The sequence below is a fragment of the Emys orbicularis genome, chromosome 4 (assembly GCF_028017835.1).
Source record: "Emys orbicularis isolate rEmyOrb1 chromosome 4, rEmyOrb1.hap1, whole genome shotgun sequence".
NCBI lineage: Eukaryota > Metazoa > Chordata > Testudines > Emydidae > Emys > Emys orbicularis.
The window spans coordinates 44,340,930-44,363,322 of record NC_088686.1 but is presented as its reverse complement, the minus strand read 5'-3'; the positions used below and the strand labels follow the sequence as shown (position 1 = coordinate 44,363,322).

At 45.5% G+C, this 22,393-nt stretch overlaps 1 protein-coding gene across 1 annotated transcript in view; it reads left to right on the top strand.

The window, feature by feature from the left end:
- The window catches only part of YLPM1 (YLP motif containing 1), a 60,665-nt gene that overhangs the window by 5,166 nt on the left and 33,106 nt on the right, over positions 1-22,393 (top strand). The window contains exons 2-6 of the mRNA XM_065402615.1: positions 2,099-2,344; positions 3,800-3,994; positions 8,178-8,935; positions 11,965-14,670; positions 20,445-20,556. Of these exons, the coding sequence (XP_065258687.1) occupies positions 2,099-2,344; positions 3,800-3,994; positions 8,178-8,935; positions 11,965-14,670; positions 20,445-20,556 (4,017 nt within the window). The remainder of the gene's footprint in view (positions 1-2,098; positions 2,345-3,799; positions 3,995-8,177; positions 8,936-11,964; positions 14,671-20,444; positions 20,557-22,393) is intronic.

Sequence of the window (22,393 nt, the reverse complement as noted above, 5' to 3'; positions counted from 1 at the left end):
AAGGAATGATTAAATCCAGCTTAGTGCTGTTCTGCATGCCTCTGCTAGGTCTTGAATGCAAAAGCAACTCCTAATGCAACATGGAGTTGAAGGCTGCTGAGAGATCCCATGCTGTAAGTATGGATGTTTGTCCTCCACCCATAGCCATGAGAGCGTCTCTATGTCATATTCTGATCTGAATCCTGATTATGAAGGATATTGGCAGAGGTCAATGGCAGGATCTAGAATGATACCATCTCCTATCATAGACATAGTCCCCAAAATGTCATTTTAGAGAAGTGATTTTCTGCATAGATCTGCTCTTTAAATTTGTCCGTTTCACACCTCACTACTAGAAATAGGTCCTTCTAATTCAGGCATAAGGTATGTGAGTGGAAGAAGTTTGCATTGCACATGCTTATTTTATACCTATTTTGAAGATGAATTGGAAACTTTAGTCTTAAGGAATCTCATCGGGCATCATTCACCAATGCTGAATTTATACCTGCATTTAAAAATAAACGGTCATTCCTGTTGGCTTCTCTACTGTTCCCATGCTGGGTTTTCAGAAGTGGCTCTTCTTCACAGTGTGTGGGTAGAAAAGATGAACTGGAAGGGTATGAAACATGTGGGACAGTCAGAAGAGGGGAAATTGCTAATTGAGCTTGCGCTTTCATAGGCCGCACCATTCCGTGAGCTTTAGGATAAGCTTTTCCATATCCTCACTTTATGGCTATAAAATACCAACCTCTGTCCCCTGTAGTTTGCTAGAGTTCTTACAAAAGCTGTATAAATTCTCTTGATGAATGGGACTTCAGTATACGTTTTTAGTAAACATTCAGTATTCTGAATTTATAAAGTTAGAATTTAGTTCCTTTTGTATCTTATTTTAAATCTGAGCTCCCAGAATTTCATTGAGTTTTTAGTGTGTGTGCAGATTATAGAACCATAATCAGTAGGAAGTTTCTTCCAACTTTATCCTTGATATTTGGGGCTGGGCAGTGAAAATCCTGATGAAGTACAATTATTGAGCTACCTACTATTTTGAAAATGTATAAAAATATTTGAGGGCTGAGCTAATTCCTTGTCATTATTTCAACCTGGAGGAGATGTATGCTACCTGGTTACAAAACTTAGAAAAGGGGATTTATAATGGATAATATATATCCATTTGTCTATATGACACATACGGAGAAAGTGAAGATCTTGGAAAATTCAGAGGAAAATCTTCAGCATTTTCCCCTTCAAAGAAGGTCTAAATGTCAGAATATGCCATCAGACCTTGTGGAACCATGTTCCAAAGGACAGGCCTTTCAGCTATAAAACACCAGTACTTTGAAGATATTTAAAGTTGAGGACTTAATGCTAGGAGTTTGACCATCTCCATAGCTGGCCTTGTCTTATTTCTGGCATCCTCATCTGGTTACCTTGCAGCTCCCAAATGCCAGTGAGGTTAGAAGACAGCTTTTTATAATCTGAACTCAGGGTATTGTTTTCTGTCTGATTGGTTGTTTGCCCCAGTCTCCTTCCACATCTCTCCCTCACAGTTTCTCTGCTGCCATCCTCACTCTTCCTGCTCTCCATTTGTCCCTCCCCTTTCTTTCCTCTGTGCATTTCTTCCTTCAGTGTCCTTCTGCCCCCTTTCCTTTTCCCTGTTCCATGGCTCCTACTAATTCTCCTCATCCAACTTTCCCATTATCCCACCCCGTTTGAGCTCCATAATAAATACTTATAACAGGTTGTTAATAAAATCATGAAATGGAATTAACAAATCCATTCACCCCAATCCCTTAGCTCATATGTTGAACACCTTTCTCTCCTTTCTGTTTTTTGCCTTCCTCGGTTTTAAGCTCTTTGGGATAGGAATCTTCCTTCATGTCTGTATAACACCACCTAGGACAGTGGTGCCTGAATCCTGATAAGGGGTTTTGACCTCTATTGCTTCTCTGTAATGATGGTAGAGAAGTGAGTTATCACTATGAAACAGGCATAAACACTTCTCTGGAGACTGTTTTCTCTGCCAGATTTCAGTGATTATCTTGGCAGGTTAGCTTTATCTGTTTTTGTCTATTAAACCTGGTTGCTACTGTAATTCTCACAAACTTTTTGTATTTTATAGGAACAGCAGCAATATTGGTACCAGCAACACTTGCTAAGTCTGCAGCAGAGGGCAAAAGCACATGCACAGGGACAGCAGCAACCGAAGGGTCCAGGGGTAGTGAAGGATGCACCTGAGCAGAGAATACAGCAAGAAGAAGGGAAAGTGACTGCTCCTAATCAGCAGTCTGAACCGCCTTCACTTAACGAGCCCCTAACACCAGCTTCCAAAAAAGAGGACCCTCCTGTCTCATCTACTGAACCTAAGGTAGGCTATGCAGAGATGCTATTCCATATGGGACATTCGTTCCTAAAAAAAAATGTTTTCCTCCTGCCTGGGTCTGAATAATAATACCTAGACTTTATATAGTGCTTTTCACCAGTAGATCTCAAAGCACTTTGCAAAGAAGGTCAGTATCATTATCTCCATTTTACATATGGGGAAATTGAAGTACAGAAGGCAAGTGAGGTACCTGGGATCACCCAGCAGGCCAGGCGCAGATCTCTTGAGTCCAATAGACCCCAAACCTTTTGAGTCCAATAGATCCCAATCTCTTGAATCCAAGTCCAGTGATCTATTCACTAGCCCATATTGCCTCCCAATTAATAGACTTTACAGCTGGAAAAGACAGGTCTGGGTACACATCTCCCTGGTCTGGCAGGTTTGGAACTAGTAAAATATTTTTCAGGGACAAGCTGCTGTCTCAGTTTTGTTAGGTGATGAGTAGGGTCCCTTTGCATGGTCAGATTGGGCTTGTAGAGTCCTCCTACTACAGATTTGAAAGACTTCTGCTCTTGGGACCCATGCTCCCTGCCATGCTGAAGTGAATAGTGTTCAGAGATTCTGAACCGTATTTGTCTCTGATGCCAGTAGGTCAGATGACATATCTCAGCAAAGGTGAATTATTTTAAAGAAAATAGCATAAGGGAAATGAATGAATTACTGTAGTTCCAATTAGCTAATCCCGTGCTCCCTAGTTCCTTAACCTGAAATCCCTGAATGACTTTTCCTTGTTAGTGTTCAAGATTTTTTACCTCTGTCCCGCTGTATGATTTGCTAATCCTACTTGCTGAATTGGGAGGTATTAGTACCTTTTCCTTTTGCAGCTGCTTGTATAAATCTTGCAGTCAGGATTAGAGATGTGCCTGAGCTAGTACCCCACATTCAATGTAGTGCCTCTATCCCCAAGACTTTGTGGAAGTTTGTATCCAGACATGCATCTGAACTTAATAGCTCAGGCCTGAACCAGAATACTAAATCCAAACACACCGGAATTTTGGAATGGTTTGGATTTTGATTTAATCATTCCAATTTTTAGCTGAGATGCATCCTGTTGTGTGCTGGAAAGGAAAGTGGTGATCTTGCCTTCCACTCCAGACCTTGGAAGATAATGATTCCTTTGTTAAAGAATGGGGTCATAGTCTGTGCCTAATAACCAAGAAGTTTTGCCCAAAAACATTCTGCCCATGTGCTTGGTGATAGTTTTTACTTAGAATATGCAGGCAAATTCTCACATCTGATTTTTGCCTTGAACTATTCCCCTTATTGAAGAAGATAAACAAAATCATTTATTCTGATAGTGTCACAGAAAGTCAGAACACCAAAATGCAGGGTCACAGAATTATTAACTGCCATGAAACTTCTATGAATTTGGTTGTGCTTGTTTAGGTGTTGTGCTTGAATGAGCTTTCCCTTAGTTATAATAATTCTATTTATCTTTAGCTGACTATTGAACCTCCTGAGGACTCTGAGGAAGATTTGAGGTTGCAGCAGTTGCAGGTGGCAGCAGCTCAGTGGCAGCAGCATCCACACCATCGAGTTGGCTTTCAGTATCAGAGAATCATGCAGAAGCATGCCGAACTGCAACAGATCCTACAGAAGTACCAACAGATCATACAACAGCCACCCCCCCCACAGGTTAGTCATTGAGGAACTGGGATTTGGTATACCTCTTGCATGATGTAACACTCATGGTCTGATAAGAAGTATGTAGTATAATCATTTCTTCTGACTGACTTGTTTGCCTTGCTCTCTCTTTAATCTTTGTTCATGGGCAAAGCCTTAGCTCCCCCTTCCCTGAGAAGTTACTTTCCAGTCTCAACTGAAGAGTAACAAGAATATTTAAAGATATTGATGGGAGCAGTTTTCATATGAGGAGTAATTAAAAGACTATTTATTGACATGGGATACAGTTCTCAAAATCATCTAAGGAGTAATTTAGGCTCCTAAGAGCCTGTTACTTTTGAAAATGGGACTTAGGTGTCTTTGAAAATTTTACAGTAGGACAGCTTAGTTTAGAAAAGAAAAAGTTACTTAGGGCTGGTCCACACTAACCCCCCAGTTCGAACTAAGATACGCAACTTCACGTAGCTGAAGTCGAAGTATCTTAGTTCGAACTTAAAGGTACTTACCGCGGGTCCACACGCGGCAGGCAGGCTCCCCCATCGACTCCGCGTACTCCTCTCGCGGAGCAGGAGTACCGGTGTTGACGGCGAGCACTTCCGGGATCGATTTATCGCGTCTACACAAGACGCGATAAATCGATCCCAGAAGATTGATTGCTTACCGCCGAACCCGGAGGTAAGTATAGACGTACCCTTAAAGTGACAGGAACAGAAAGAGCTGGTTGAGTGCCATTATTTACTCTGTCCTCTAATACAAGAAAAAGAGGATATTCAAAAAGACAATGTAAAGGCCAAAATAAATGAAATATTTAGGTAAAGTATAACTAATAGTGGAACTCACTGCCTAAGGATATTATTGATATAAATAGATTAGTAAGATTAAAAATAGATTAGACATCTGTAAGAATTGCAAATTCAGATAAAACTAATTGTTGTAAATCTTCATGTTTCAGAGTATAAGATTATTGCTAGCTGGGGTCAGTAGGATGGTGTTGGGTAATTAAGTAGATTGTGGGATTGTTGGGGGTTAGGGGAGAGCCTATGCCTTCCCATTTTCTTTGTGAGAGGGGTGGTATTTGCCCTTAAAAAACTCCAAATTGTTATAGTAGCACTTAGAGCAGGGGTGGGCAAACTTTTTGGCCCGAGGGCCACATCGGGGTTGCGCAACTGTATGGAGGGCTGGGTAGGGAAGGCTGTGCCTCCCCAAACAGCTTGGCCCCCACCCCCTTCCACTTCCCGCCCCCTGACTGCCCCCCTCAGAACTCCCAACCCATCCAATCCCCCCTGCTACTTGTCCCCTGACCGCCCCCTCCCAGAACCCCCACTCCCTATCCAACCTCCCTGCTCCCTGTCCCCTGACTGCCCCGCCCCTATCCACACCCCCACACCCTGACAGCCCCCCCAGGACTCCCACCCCCTATCCAACCGCCCTCTGCTCCCTGTCCCCTGACTGCCCTCCCGACCCCTATCCACATCTCCGCCCCCCGACAGGCAGGGCCGGCTCTAGCTTTTTTGCCGCCCCAGGCAAAAAAGCCTCCGGCCGCCGCCCCCCCCCCCCCCCCCCCCGCGGGCGAGCGCCGGGGGGGAGGGCGACCGGAGCCCTGGGAGGAGGGCGGCGAGCCCCGGCGGGGGCTCCGCTCTCCCCCCAGCGGCCGGTGGGAGGGCGCCGGGGGAGAGGGCGGCAAGCCCCGGCCGGGGCTCGGCTCTCCCCCCGGCGGCCAGAGCGCCGGGGGCAGGGCGGCGAGAGGGCGGCGAGCCCCGGCTGGGGCTCGGCTCTCCCCCCGGCAGCCGGGGGGAGGGCGGCCAGAGCGCCGGGGGGAGGGCGGCGAGCCCGGCTGTGGCCCCGCTCTCCTCGGCGGCCCGAGTGCCGCGCCGCCCCCCCCCCCCTCCAGGTGCCGCCCCAAGCACCAGCTTGGTTGCCTGGTGCCTGGAGCCGGCCCTGCCGACAGGCCCCCCGGGACTCCCACTCCCAACCCTCCCTGTTCCCCATCCTCTGACCGCCCCCCCAGAACCTCCACCCCATCCAACCACCCCCTCCTCCCTGAATGCCCCCCAGGACCTCCCGTACCCTTACCCAACCCCCTTAACAGCAGCAGAGCCAGCTGAGCTCCCCATGCTGCCCAGGGGAGCGACGGGCCAGAGTGCAGCCCGCGCAGTGGTGTGGCTGCGGGGGAGGGGGAACAACAGGGGCCTGGAGCTCAGGGGCCTGGCAGGATGGTCTTGCGGACCGGATGTGGCCCGCGGGCCGTAGTTTGCCCACGTCTGACTTAGAGACTCCAACTAAGATTGAACCCCCATTGTGCTAGGAGTGGTACGTACACATAGTGAGAGTTACTCTCCGTTTGAAAGAATTTACATTCTAGATAGACAAGACAGACCAGACAAAGAGTAAGAAGCGAAACAGGCACTGAGAGGTAAAGTAACTCACTCAAGGTCACATAGCAGGTTTGTGGGAGAGCTGGGAACAGAATCCTGATCTCCTAATTCCCAGTCCAGTGCTCTATCCAGTGGACCACTCTGTCTCTTTGTGTGAGTGTGAGTGAGATTTTTGTTTGTTTTTTACAACAGTTACAATCATGGAGTTCCAATCCTAATTGGATTCTCTGGTCATTACTACAATGCTAATAATACATCATTGCTCATTCTCAGAGACAAAATATAGGGCTAGAGGGGCAACTGGTTTGACCCAAACTGATTCAGAGCTGGCTACATTGAATTGGATGGACCATTGATATAGCATTCCTATACTCTTTGACTGGTTATGACAATATTGAAAGGGGAGAGATAAAAGATGATAATTAGGCCATCACATTTTTTCTTGCACAGCTCTTAGTGAACCCTTGTTGATTCATATTTTATACAAAATATACTGTTTTAATACTTTTTCATTTTATGTTGCAATAGTGTGACTCTGCATGAATAATATGTATTGTGTGGGTATTTGCCACTCCTAGCACTCAAGGATCTGAAAGTCATTAGATAAAGGAAAAGTATATTGGAGCCAGTAGCCCCAAGGAAAGCTTGGTGAAGGAGACAGGTAAAATAATCATCATGGTTCCTAGGTAGTACATTTTCATGATTTTACAAGGCAGGGTAAAGGAGACTTGCAGTTTGGCCACAGCAATTCAGATATAGATGTGGGTACAGATAAAATATATTGAATAGTTAGTGACTGTTGTAGGTTAACTAACTTTTATTACAAGCTTAATGAGAGATTGTTCTCTTAGTTTGTCTTGTTAGATAAACAAGTTTGATAAGCCCAAACTTGGAGCACTACTGCAGTTTACTCAAGGTATACCTGGTTTAGTGGTCCAGGTGGTGCTCTCGAATGTGAAGGAAAGTGCATTTAAATTGAATTGCTGTCTGCTTGGAGGAACAAATTGAAGAGCTTGGGAAACAAGGCTGCTTGCTACATATATTAGAATATTTGTGGATTGATTTGTGATTCAGTAGGGAGGGAGGATATTCTACTAATAGCCCCAAATAGTTTGGTTGTGTGCAGAAGTAATCTGTTCCTAATTATACTCTCCCCACTCCGCCCTTCACCCACCTTGAGTGATGTGGGCTTTTTGTATGGAAGTGTTTGCCCTTATCTGTCACTAAAATGTATAGGTTAGAGATATACCAGACAGGATATGTCTATACTAGACAGGATATGTTTGCTTCTGTTTCTATGTAACTCTTCTCTCAAGCTTCTGCTGAAGATTGGGACAGAGGGTGATATTCAAGCATGTGGCTTCAGAAGGAACTTAAAATGTATTCTGCAGCATTTAGAATAATAGAATATCAGGGTTGGAAGGGACCTCAGGAGGTCATCTAGTCCAACCCCCTGCTCAAAGCAGGACCAATCCCCAACTAAAACATCCCAGCCAGAGCTTTGTCAGTTTATTAACAACTGTATAGAGACGTCCCCGAGGGCTGCAAGACCCTCATCTGCTCCCCTGGCCTTTAAGCACGAACCGAATTGCACTCCCCTCCCCGGGATCCATGCCCAGCAATCCTGCTCCCACTGCAATTACCGAGCCTGCGTGTCACTGCCCAGCCCAGGGCTGTTGCCTGGGACAAGGCCTAGCAGATTCCAGCTACTGGAGTCATGGCGACTATAGACCTGCATTGTGGCCAGGCTGCGGATAGATACAGAGCATTGCATGCTGGAAGCTGTGTTCTTTAGGGCTTTGTGTCTCTTTTTCTTGCAGACAATGTCAGTGGATATGCAGCTGCAGCATTATGAGGCGCAGCAGAAACAGTTTGAACAACTTCACAAAGACTGGGAGCGTGAATTCCAAGGTTGGGAGGATCAACTTCAGACCTATCCTCACAAAGATCAGCTCCAGGAATATGAGAAACAGTGGAAAACATGGCAGGGACAGATGAAAGCTACTCAGTCCCATCTGCAGGAGAAAGTGAACTCGCTTCGAAACATGAAGAATCAATACACTGGGAATGTTGCATTGCCACCTCCTTTTGTTCCATGCTCTCAAACCTCTCAAGGAGGCGTGCCTGTTTTGCCTCCATCTTTGCCTTCCACTGCCCCTCCGCAGGTTCCCCCACCTCTGTCTTCTGATCCTCAGTTGTCTAACTCATCTGAACCCCCAACATCCAGTCTTCAGGTTTTCCAGTCCACTAAGACAACCAGGCCAGCTCTGCTTCCTATCCCTGATTCTTTTATATTTAAAATACCTGGTTCATCTGCAATTTTACCGTGTCATTCTGAAATAACTACATCTGCTGACTCTTCAGACCAAGGAAACTCTCAAGTTCATCTGGGTAAGCAAGCGGTGCCATTTGTTTCTGTCTCATCTGAACCAGCATCTGGAGAACTGAAAGCTTCTTCTACAGTATCTTCAGCCTATGTACCCCCAACCTCCAACGTTCAAGATAAACCAGTGAGATCAGGTGGATTGCTTCCAGACCCACCCAGAGGCACATACTTCGAAGGACCAAGAGGTCCTAGGTAGGTCTTTTTCCTTTAGTTTACACACATTCTCATCTATACAGATTTTTATACCGCTGTCATCACCGTAGTACCTATAGTGCCAGTTGTGCTTTAAACTGTGAGAAAATCTGTCACATGTGCTTCATTCTGTGTCATCTCTCCCTAGGGGAAATTGTGTGTGCAGCATAGTGGGTTTTGTTTTGTGGGTTTTTGAAAATAAATTATGTGCACTGTTCACTGTGTTTATCTTATGCCTGGTTGGTCTACACTTAAAATTTAGATTGACACCCCCTAATCACTGTAGTTAAGTGGACCGGGAACCTCCTGCTTGCTGTGCAGGGGGGGGAAAGGGTTTGGGGAGGGAAGAGGGGGGCTAATGTCCTGCCCCCCACTTACCCCATCTCCATAGAGCGGGGGTGGGGGGAGGAGAGACACAACAGGGCTCAGGACGGAGGAAGCTTGCTGGCAGCAGCAGCTGTCTCAACTTAAAAAGGCAATGTACTTCGAGTGGGGTCGACGTACTTAAAGGGGCAATGCACATCTCTCTCTCACATAGCGTGCGTCTCTCTATCTCTGTCTGCCATGCTGTCTCCCCTCCCTCCATTTGTGCTGCCTTGTAGAGTGTGAGGCTACATTAACAACAATGTGTTAACCCTTGAGGGCTCAGCCGAGTGCTAGTTCATCATTTAGCATTAAGGCATTCCCTGGGAAATATCCCACTGTCTTCCACCCTCTGACTTCACCACCTTAACCAAGCTTCACAATGATCATTGCTGTATACAGTATTAAATAGTTTGTTTAAAACTTATACTGTGAAAAAAAATTCCCTGGAACCTAACCCCCCCATTTACATTAATTCTTATGAGGAAATTGGATTAGCTTAACATCGTTTTGCTTAAAGTTGCATTTTTCAGGAACGTAACTACAACGTTAAGCAAGGAGTTACTGTATTTCTAGCCCTTGCAGGATGTGAGACTTCACAGTAATATCATTCTGTTCTCAATCATTTCCCATCACCCCCCATTTCACATCCAAAGTGATTGTTAGCAGCTGATAATTCAAACTACTAAAGCAGGGGTGTGCAAACTAGGGCTTGCCACCCCCTCTCCTGGAAGCAGCCAGCATCACATCCCTTCGGCCCCTGGGGGGTGGGGGGGAGCAGAGTGCTCTGCGCTGCCCTCGCCTGCTGGCACCGCCCCCCGCAGCTCCCATTGGCCAGGAACGGGGAACCACGGCCAATGGGAGCTGCGGGGGGCGGTGTCTGCAGGCGAGGGCGACGCGCGGAGCCCTCTGCCCTCTCTCCCACAGGGGCCGCAGGGACGTGGTGCCGGCTGCTTCTGGGAGCAGTGTGGGGTCAGGGCACGCAGGCAGGGAGCCTGCCCTGGCCCCGGTGCACACCGCTGCCACTCCAGAACCGCTCAAGGTAAGCAGTGCCAGCCCCGAGCCCGCACCCCGAACCCCTCCTTCACCCTGCACCCAACTTCCTGCCCTGAGCCCCCTGCCGCACCCTGCCTGCACCCCTGCCGCACCCCTCAGGCACCCCAACTCCCTTCCCTGAGTGTCCTTGTACAGTCCACACCTCTCCTCTGCCCCAACCCCTTGCCCTGAGCCCCTTCCTGCACACCACACCCCGTCCCACACCCCGCACTCCCTCCTGCACCCCAACCCCCTGCCACAGCTCTACATTCTTGGCCCTGTTTGCAATTTTCCCCACCCAAATGTGGCCCTCGGGCCAAAAAGTTTGCCCACCACTGTACTAGAATTATAGATCAATCATATATAATACTGGAAAGTTGTGTTTACCACAGTGTGTGTTCTACTCAGTGCTATAAAGCAATTGTTTCCAACCCTGGTATTTTTTGAGAAACAAGATCCTGTAATTGATTGTTCTTGTAGTCTCCAACTGCCTTGTTTCTTTTTGCTTTTTTGCACTGGTTCAAGATTCAACACTGTAAGTTACAAACATCTGAGTAATGTGACTTTCAGTCCCTTTTAAGTTTTCCTGTGTAAAATACTTTGATTTTATCTACTCTGTTATGAGATTCAGTAGTTGGGCATTTAATTAAAAAGTGTTTTTTGACCAGATATGCATCGTTAGCTCCTGTTGCATGAATCCTTTCACTTCATGCTGTATTTGTTATCCAGTTCCCCACATTTCGAGCCACCATAGTTGTAGGTGAACTAAATGTGAATAAAATACAATTGTACAAATAGAAAACACACAAAGCTGTCCAGACCAGGGCAACATAATAAGCTTGCTCCACTTGCTGTTTAATAATATTTTAAATTCTATATCTAGATTTTATTTATCTAATTATATTTTATTTATGGGTTTTTCTATGTAGTACTCAGTACCGTAGTATCTGATCATTACACATACATTAATTTATTTATCTTTGCCCACACCCTCGTGTGGGAGGGGAATTACCACTGTTTTGCTGTTGGAGTATCAAGAGACAGAGAAATTGTGACTTTCCCAGGGTCACACAGTGAATCTGGAGAGAGCTGGAAACAGAATCTAGATCTTCTGAGCACCAGTCTGGAGCTTTAAACACAAGACATGTTAAAATAACATACTTGATTTCCAGCTAAGATTTTACGTTTCTCCTGGAACTAGTCTTCATGGCTGAAATTTACACTTTCAGCCACTACTATCTATATAGAGTGGTTCAAATGCTGCTGCTCTCATATAAGCAGGATTTTTTTTCCCATTACATGTCTATGAATGATGCCCCAGATGATATGAACCAGCACAGAGACATAACTTCACATATTGGTGCAACAGTGGGGCATGACACTGATTATTTTGTGGCTCATCTAACATTATTTCCTAGAGGTTGCCGAGTCTGCAAGTGGCTTACATCACTCTCAGTTGTGCAGTGTGAAATTGAAGTGCATTTTTCCATGTTTCTGTACTGATTTAATGGTGTTTGCTTATGAGGCACACAGAGATGTTTGCATGAAAGTGGTTTTATAAAGTGAAAATATCTTCTAGAGAACTCTCACTTAATTTGTTCATTTGAATTTGTCTCTTGTTTTACGTGTAGGTTTGATGGACTTCGGGGAAGAGGCTTTGACAGATTTGAAGGGCCAAGACAGAAAGGACCACGTTTTGAAGGCCAGCACTTGGAAGGGCCAAGGCCAAGATTTGAAGGTCAGAATTCCAATGCACGGTCTTCAAGCAAATGGGGGACTATCCCCCGTGGGCCAGCAGCACAGTTTTATACATCTCCAAGTACATCACAGATGCACAGTTCCCGACCAAGTGGGTCACAGTGGAGGGGGCCCACTCCTCCTTTTGGACAACAACAGTCTCAAGCAGAGTCCCGAACAGAAAACAGAGAAGCTTTTGCTGATGCAGCTGTCAACCAGGAGTTGGCAAATAGAACTCAGTCTACTCCAATTTCCTTTGATACAGATGCAAAGAATTCTGGTCCAGTTCAGCCAGCTGAGGATCTGACAAAAGCTCAAAAGGAACCACCCAAAGCTGAAGTCAAAAAAGTTATTCCTGGGCCTAAAAAGTGGACGTGGAGTTCTCAGGATCCTGCACAGCAAGTAGAAGAGACGAAACCAACCACTCAACCTCCACCCATTCAGAATCAAAAACCAACACCACTTCCCAGTACACCTGTAACTGTGCAGTCTACTATTCCTCCGAGAACAGGAGGAACAGCAGCCTTACCTCCATCCCCTGTAACAGGAAATACAGACTTGAAATCTACAGATAGTAAATTGCCCCTTTCAGAAAATAGCCAGGGTAAAGGACTACCTGGATCAGAAAATAACCAGGGTAAAGGGCCGGTTCAACCAGAAGATAATAGAGGCAGTGGACCAGTAAGCAGAGGCAGGGGGCAGGGCAGGCTGGAGGACGGCCGAGGCAGGGGGCAGGGCAGGCTGGAGGATGGCCGAGGCAGGGGGCAGGGCAGGCTGGAGGACGGCCGAGGGAGGGGGCAGGGCAGGGGGCAGGGCAGGCTGGAGGACGGCCGAGGCAGGGGGCAGGGCAGGCTGGAGGACGGCCGAGGCAGGGGGCAGGGCAGGCTGGAGGACGGCCGAGGCAGGGGGCAGGGCAGGCTGGAGGACGGCCGAGGCAGGGGGCAGGGCAGGCTGGAGGACGGCCGAGGCAGGGGGCAGGGCAGGCTGGAGGACGGCCGAGGCAGGGGGCAGGGCAGGCTGGAGGACGGCCGAGGCAGGGGGCAGGGCAGGCTGGAGGACGGCCGAGGCAGGGGGCAGGGCAGGCTGGACGACGGCCGAGGCAGGGGGCTGGGCGGGCTGGACGACGGCCGAGGCAGGGGGCTGGGCGGGCTGGACGACGGCCGAGGCAGGGGGCAGGGCGGGCTGGACGACGGCCGAGGCAGGGGGCAGGGCGGGCTGGACGACGGCCTAGACAGGGGGCAGGGCAGGCTGGAAGACTGCCGAGGCAGGGGGCTAACAAACAGAGGCAGAGGATTGCCCAGACAGGCAGCCACCCGAGGCCGGGGGATGATCCAGAGAGTGAGCAGCCGGGAGGAGCAGCTGGATAGGCGGTCAGGTAGCAGGGAGAAGTTGCCAGATGGGCAGTCAGGCAACTGGGAGATGGGGCCAGTTGGGCGGTCAGGCAGCCGGGAGAGGGTGTTGTCCAGCCGAGACAAGGAACCAGCTGGCCGGGCAGACAGCAGGGATAGGGGGCAGTCAGGAAGCTGGGAGAGAGGCCCCGTCATCCCGGCTGAAAGCCGGGAGAGGGGTCCTGTCATGCGGGCTGAAAGCTGGGAGAGGGGTCCTGTCAGGCAGGCAGGAAGTCGGGAGAGGGGTTCTGTCAGGCGATCAGGTAGCCGGGAGAGGGAAATGGGCAGGCCTGAATCAGGCAGTATTGATAAACCAATTCACCTAGGAGACAACTCTGAGAAATTATCTCTGTATCATCGAGAGGAACCAACAAGGGCTCCCTGGAGTCATGAAGAGGAGAGAATGCAAGAGGAACCTTCATTGGATAGACGAAATGCCCGTCCTTTAGAGCGCGAACAATTGGATGATTGGGAAAGAGATCGATATTGGAGAGAGCGTGACACAGATATTCGGGATGATCACCTGGATCCATATGATAGAGAGGACAGGTTACCACTGCATCTTTCATTGCCTCCACTGTCACCTCTTCCTCCTCTACCTCCTTTGTCTTCTGATCTTGACAGACGAGACACTTGGTGGGATGATTGGGAAAGGCCCAGGGAGAGGGAGTTGGATAGAGATCTGGATAGGATTGGAAGACCCTTGGATATTTATGATCGAGAATTTGATAGAGAATGGGACAGAGATTACTTGAGACCTCTGGATGACCGAGATACACCGAGTCATGACCTGGACATTCCTCCTCTTCCACCTTTGCCACCACTTCCACCTCTGGACAGGTACCGTGAGGACCGGTGGAGGGAGGAAAGAAACAGGGATCTCTATGATAGAGACCTCCGAGACAGGGGGGAGTTGAGGATCCGAGAGTATCCAGAGAGGCGTGATACATCGAGGGAGAAGCAAGATTACCTTCCTGAAAGGACTGACTGGGAGAGGGAACGGTTGTCGGATAGATGGTATCCTGATGAAGCAGACAGACTACGACCTTTGGAGGATCAGCTTGATCCATCCTTTCCACCACCACGTTCATCTGACATGCTGGGAGCAGAGCCAAACCTGGACCCTGAACAGTCACTTGGAGGGGTAATGGTCCTTAGTCAAAGGCAGCATGAAATAATCCTCAAGGCTGCCCAGGAGCTGAAAATGCTTCGGTGAGTTAGCTAATCTTGTAATTTTTTTAGGGAAAAAAGTTGCTAATTTATCTGAACTAATCCATGGAATAGTATTAAATACTGTCAAGTAGGGTCACAGGATTCGCTTTATCAGTTTAGACAATTATTGCATCTGTTCTGGTATTATGCCTCTTGCAGTTGCCAATACATGATGCTTCAAGGAGCTGCCCCTAGGCCGGCTGATCATTTTAAACCCATTCAATTGTACTTTTTAAACCCATTCAATTGTACAGTACTGTGTGGAGGGCAATAATTTCCTTTCTCACCCCCAGATGTGATGAATGTTTGGCTTGAAGCATATGGATTTCTTATTCTGTGCAAATCCCAAGATATTACTATCTTCATTTTCCTTTAGTCCATTTCAATTATCACTATATTTTAACTGAACCCAGATACTATGAGGATGAGAACATTGCAAATACCTAGGATGTAGGCAGAAGCAGGGTTGTGAAGATCTGTAAAGATGAGGGCAAAAAACTTTAACTTGATATAAAAGTTAAGAAGAAGCTAAGAAAGGAGTGACATGGATGAAGAGTGCCTGAAGATGACTTTTGCATTCTGAATACTTTTGAGGTAAGTGATACAGAAATTAGCAAGGGCAGAGAGGAGGTGGTTAGAGTAGTGAAAATGAAAAAGAACCAATGCATGTGTAAGAGTTTTGTTCATAAGAACAGAGGAAAGATCATATTTTTTTAGATAACGTACAGGAAATACTAGCAGAAATTTACCAATATGTGCGGAAGGAAGATGCATGGAAAATCACACACAACTAGTAAGCCTGAGTGACTTGGAGGCTGCAGTTTTTACAACGTCAGTGGAAAAAGAAGAGGAAGGTGTTTGGGGAAAGATGAGGAACTTGTTTTGCCATATTCAGTTTGTGTCGAGGAGCAAGCATACTGGATAATATTAAGTAATCAGATCTGCAAAAATGTACAGGTGACCCCAAAAATTAAATCTGTCAAATGGGTCACTTAATCTGAGTCAGCATGGCAATACTACTGGTTTGTAGACTGCCTCACGACCCTGGCTTCTTATTGGACCCAACAGGTTTATTAACCAGCCTTGTAGCAGAGTCTCCATGACTCCTTGACTACGGAGATTTGTATCCATGTGAATAATACCTCCAGCACCTAGGACCAAGATTTTATATTCAGTTTATTATGAGTTTCTGTCCCCACACACACTAAACCTGATCTTTAGTCTAGGTTGTAGTGTAGACATAGGTAACGTAATCCTGGTCAGCAACTTCCTGGTCAGACAATCTTCTTCTCCAGAGAGGAGTTGCGGTTCTCTCTCTCACCAGGCAGACAAATTGACTGTGCTGGTCTGCCCTTGGAGATTCATGACCTCAGCAAGCTTCCAAAACATTCTATTGGAGAATTTTATCCAACCATAGAATCAGGGTGCTGATGGTCTCTATAACCACCTGTTGTCCAGTAGCTTTAACATGACTGCTGAGCAAGGAATTCCTGTAGTCCTATGCTGCAGACTTTAGAGAAGCCAATAAATCCTCTACACAATAGCAGATGCAAAATTTCATCCAAAAGAACTTTTCAGCATAATGACCTGGATAGATTTTATCTAGTCATAGCTGTATAATGCAGAGCATAGAATTTCACCCAGTAATTCCTGCAGTCGAGGGAAGTTTTTACTACTATCAAGACCAATAACTTGTTGAGTTAGATCCTATCTATTAGAAAGACATCCAGGTTGAATTTTCAAAAGTGCCCAAGTAAGTTAGGCACCTAAGTCCCTTTGACTTTCAGCCAGTCTTGATTTAAAGACTCCAGATAATGATGGAACTAACCATTTTCCTTGATAATCTGTTCTAGTGTTTTACTATTTAAAAGTTGTCTTGTTTCCAGTTTGAAGTTATCTAACTTCAACTTCCAATTATTGCATCTTGCTATGCTAGTGCTAGGTTAAAGAGTTCCATAAAGTCTAATGTTTACTTCCAGTGTAGGTACTTAAAGACTCTGATCTAGTACCTCTTAAGTCTGTGCTCATAAGTCTTTCAATGTAAAGCATGTTTTCCAGACCTCAAATTAATTTTTTGTTGTACTTCTCTGAACCCTCTCCAATTTTTCACAATCATTTTTAAAGTGTAGACAGAATTAGACACAGTTTTCCAGTAGCAATCTCACCTGTGCTGTATGTGAAGTTGATATCACCTCTCTATGTATTTAACATTTCCCTGTTTATGCATCCAAGGATTGGGTTAGCCTTTTTGCCACAGCTTCACACTGGAAGCTCATGTTCAGTGGATTATCTACTGACCCTTAAGTCCTTTTCAGAGTTACTGCTTTCCTGAGGTTTCCACCTCTCACTATCACGCGCACATGTCCAGTAAATATGGCTGCCCACATTCTTCGTTCCTAAATGTAGTTCTGCTCTCCTTAGTATTTGCCACCCCACCAATTTTTGTGTAATCTGCAAATTGTATCAGCTATGATATTATATTTTCTTGCAATTTATTGGTAAAAATACTGAACAGAGTTGAACTGAGAACTGATCCCTGTGGGACTCTTGTAGAGTCGTCCTAATTATTGATGATTCCCTGTTAACAATTATGTTTTGAGATCTATCAGTTAGCCAGATCTTAATCCACTTAATATGGATTATTTTGGTTTTGTACAGTGCTTATTTTTTATCATAGTTCCTGACTGCCTTCCCTCATTTGAAATCTAGCATCACCCAGTGTGAAGAACTTTGTAAAGTATACCGAGAAAAGATTGACTGGATCAAAGATAGCTTCTCCAGTTCTTAGAAATCATATATGTACCCCTCTTGATTGGTGGCAGCCAGTCAGGAGCACTTGAGTCTACTGCTCACATAGAATAGAACATTAACACCTCCTTCAGAGATGGCAGCCTATCAACCTTCCTGAAACATGCAGTCGTCCGGCGTGTGTTCAAGAAACCATCATTTAGTGTCAATGACTTTGCCCATAACCTTCCCTTCCCAGGCAAAGTGATTGACACATTGGTGAAAGGCCATCTCCAGCACCTCTGCTAATATCTTAGAACCTTCCCTGACAGATTTTAGCCCAGCATATGGAACAGAAACTGCACTGGTCACACTGATGGAAAATCTCCTCTTATCCAAAGACAATTGGCACACATACATGCTGATATTAGATCTGTCTGCAGCCTTGACCAGCACCCTTTAATTATGAAGTGCTGATGACTCATCTGAGTGACCTGGTGAGATGAGCAGAATTGCATTAAATTGGCTTCCCTCATTCCTGTCATGTCATGTGGGCTATTGCACTTCCTAGAGAGATTTCACATGAGGACTCTCTCGGGTTTTAACTTGTTTATCCTTCTATTCAACTTTACCACCCTTTATTAAATTGTTACAATTCTAGGGAAGATTTGAGATACTACGGACCCAATGCCAACAATATGCAGATGTCAGCTAGCTGCAAATCTTCTGTAGACAATGCCATCATCTAGATATCTCAGTACGTGAGAGAGCACTGCTGCTGAATGAAAAACAGTTGACTAAAACAAAACCTGGGAAAGACAGAGGTGATATTGGTGGGAAGAGGAAAATGCTTTGAAGAACTTGCCAAAGTTTAGCATGGTCCTCAAGTTTTTAAGATGCTTGTAAGAGAAAGTATCTTTTTTTCTGTTTCTTGTACAGTGTTCAGTACATCACTGGCACTTAGTAAATAACTGAAGATGTCTACCTTTTCAGTTGTTACAGTGATACACAGTCTTGGGATGCTACTAGACGCCTCAGTGTCCGTAGATTACTGGATGATGACAGTAGCAAAATATGCTTTTTATTACATCCTTGGCTAGTCAGGCGCATGGCTTCTTAGATGTGGATCTGACCACGGTGATCCAAGTAGCTATCACTGAAAAACTCAACTATTCTAATGCGCTGTACCTGGGGTTGAATGTGTGAAGGCAAAAAAAAACCCCTCACCTGCTGGTTCAAAATGTAGTGGTCCACTTGTTAGGCAACAGAGCCTGATGAGAGTTTGCCACTTCAGTTCTCTGCTCACTTCAGTGGCTCTCTGTCCACGTCCAAATCCAAATTTAATAAACCAGGGCCCAGCCAACTGATGATCTCAGAGATTGCCCCTTTCCATGCATCCCATAGCAAAAGCTTTGTTCATCATGTAGTCAGCCCACAGCTCCAAAATGAGATTGATGCAGGATTTTACTATCTGCATAATGAAATATAAAACAATCATTATCACAAGAATCCTGAAGAATGGCCGAGCAACAATAAACAGCAAAATATTCCTCCAAACCGTTTTCCAAAATCCCTTACCACTGGAAACATTTAGAGGTGCCCTAATGGTGTAATATAAATAGAGAGAAAGCTTGGATGATGCACAGGTACCATGGGTATGGGTTCATCATGCACATTTGTAGGAAGGAACATCAAAAAAGGAAGAGATAAACTTATAAATTGGAATGTAAATGAATGAGGTCTTTCAGGGAAGAGTGTAGAAAGAAGAGGAATAGACCTAAGAACAGAGTGTCATGGTTCACTTTCCAGAGGGAACAGGAAAATCAATGAGGGAGCAGTATTTGGTAAAGACAAAGTCCAGGGAGTGGGGTGCCCCACTTTCCTGCATCTGCCATTGCACCCCTTAGGGTGATAATCGCACAAGCTGGATTTTATACTAAAATGATGAACAGTTACACAGTTACTGTTGACATTTATCATCCTTAGGTTTCAGTTAAAAAGACATTGAAATGAATGGGGACATTTTCTACCTCTTTCAAAGCTGTTTTGTTTTCACATTCATAAAGATAGTATACCTTTTATTCCCATATGGAAGGTTTTAATTGCAACCAGAAGTGCTAGAAATGTAATTTTCAAAAAGTGAATGGGAAGTTATGATTCTGAAGAATTTAATCTGTCATGGGAACTGGTTTAATACACCAGGTTGTCAGGGACTTTGTCACCTGTGCTTTAGAGAATGGTGTTTAAGGCCTAATAAACTGATACACTGAAACAAGAAGGCTTCATATGTGAAACAGATTCTCTCTACAGCACCAAAGAAAGGGTTCAATTAAAGAAGATTCTGTTGACTGTTTTCCTCAGTTTTAAAGTTAACGCTGGGGAAGTCACCCTTTTGTATCAAACCATATTGAGAGTTGTTTTCTACCTTACACTGACTCTTCTCATTGCGTACTTCAGAAAGAGCAGATCATAAGCAGAACAATTCAGCGTAAGTGGCTTGAAATTGATAAGACTCCTTCTGATGATGCTTTGAGACAGAAGCAGTAGTAGAAATGTAGAGAATAGCTTTTCTCAACTTCAGGTGTCTTCAACTAGATCTGTCCTCTGGTATCAGTTGTGTGTTGATCTGTATTTGCCAACCAATGCATTTTTCCAAAGCCAGGTGTTAGGAACACTGGATGTTAGGGGAGCTCCGAGTTGCTGCAGCCGTTATTATTTATTGTTTGTATTGAGGTGGCACTTAGGAGTCCCAGTCATGGACCAGGACCCCATTGTGCTAAGCACCCTACAAACACACAACAAAAAGATGGTCCCTGCATCAGAGAGCTCACAATCTAAGTCAAGTCTCTCCCAGTATGCTGGCTGTTGGGGTGCTACCAGCTGGTTGTGTCATAGCTTATCCCAGACGTAAACTCTGTATTGAATAATGATTCTTAATACTACTACAATATATTTTGTTGGTGTACGTATTGGTTCCCTTTTTTTTTTTTTTTAACAGCGCATTTATGCCACAGAATGGTAACACTTTTTTTTTTTTTTATGTACAGGGAACAAAAAGAACAGCTGCAGAAGTTGAAAGAGTTTGTGCCTGATCCCCACCTGCCATCACAGGAAACTTCTAGATCACAAACCACAACTACAAGGCCACGTGCCTTTCAGGTAAATGAAATGCTGATGATAATTCACCTGGGTGTGAACATTAGTTCAAATCTGGAATCTAGCTAAAATAGGTATTTCCTGGCTTCTGACGGTGAGGCGAAGCAAACTGAGGTAGGTACCTCATAAAATAATACTTCGCACTTAGTCAACTCTCGCAAAACTGTACGTTGGTAACCTACAAACCCAAATGGAAAAAGAACTTTTGAGCTTGTAGTTGATTGAAACACAAGCCAGTGAGATTCTGCTGCTGTGTTGGGGGCAAGAGTAATGTGTCTCATGACATGCTTCTCATAGACCGGGGGGAACATGACATACTTTTTCCAGTGTGGGAGCACCATATCAATTCCTAGCATGCCCCAGGCATTCAGGTAATCCCCTGAAGGAGGAGTAGGGCATTTATAATTGTCTGATGGTGCTAGTGTTCTTCCCCAGCACTGATTGGGCCACAAACCTCACTTACCTGCACTGGACTCTGCCTTTCAGTAGTTCAGATTAGTGAAGTTCTATTGTACATTTGTTTGATCCAGTATTCTTGGATTTTTGTATGTGTGTGTTTCACATACTTGTTAATCTGAAGTATTTATATGGATCAAAGTGGTTCAGTTATGTACAGGGAGGATAGGAGAAGATACCTTAATTTTACACTTTTAAAAAGTTAAACTAAGAAGTTTTGCCCCATCACCCAGATCACTCTCCTTGAACACTGTATACCTTTCCCCTGTCCCTCATCTCTTTGTCTTTTTAGATCAGAGGTTCTCAAACTGTAGTCCATGGACCACTAGTGGTCCGCGAGCTCCATTAAGGTAGTCCGCGGATAGTTCCCTCTAAGGTGCACGCCTGGGCGGCTGCACATGAAAGAATGAAGGGCCACCCACCTAATTAGTGGAGCCGCTCAGGTGCGGCTCCACTAATTAGGTGCCTGGACCCTGGAGAAGGCGCACATGTAAGGTGAGGTGGTGGCCTTGGGGGGAATAAGGGATAGGTGGGAGGGGGCAGTGGGCTGAGAAGAGGGGGTGGGGGAATTTGGGACATGCAGGGCTGTGACAGCCAGAGAAAGAGGCGACTTTTCCCAGCTCCAAGGCTGCGGCTGCCAGGGAGAGATGGCCCTCCTTCCCAGCCTCAGCTCGGCTGCAGCCGCGGTAGACCCCCCTCCTTCCCAGCCCCAGCTCGGTGGCTGCTGGGGTGGGGGGGAGAGGGCACATCCATCGCATTAGAAAGGTAAGACTACTGATATTAAAATATGAATTGTGTGCTTTTATTTATAGAACAAAAAAAGTTAATTATTATTAAGTTTTTTTTATATAGCACTTTTATCTAAAGCGCTTTACAATAGTTAGCTAATGGTACAAACAACATTTGGAAAGATCATTAAGTGGTCCGCTGAGACCCTCAGCAATTTTCAAGTGGTCTGTGGGGGAAAAAAAAGTTTGAGAACCACTGTTTAGATTATAAACTCTTTGGAGCAGGGACTGTCCCCTCCTTTGTGTTTGGAAAGCACCCAGTGAATAATGGGTATAATATACTGCTTAAATCACACATACTGCTTATACTGTTTGAATCACTTTACAAACATGACCGAATCCTATCAGCACCTCCGTGAAGTAGGTAAATAAATATTAGACACTGATTGACAGAAGAGCATGAAATCCTCTGACCCATTTTCTTCTAGATAGTCTGTTTTCCAAATGTTGAAGCAACTCTACTTCTGTGTTTCTCAGCAACCTGTGGCACAGGCTCTGTGTAGGAAGCTAGAAGAGTCATTTTTTCTTCAGTGTACACAAACTGTGCTTTCCATGTGTAGGCCTGACTTGACCTGAGTAATTGGACATGGGTGAGG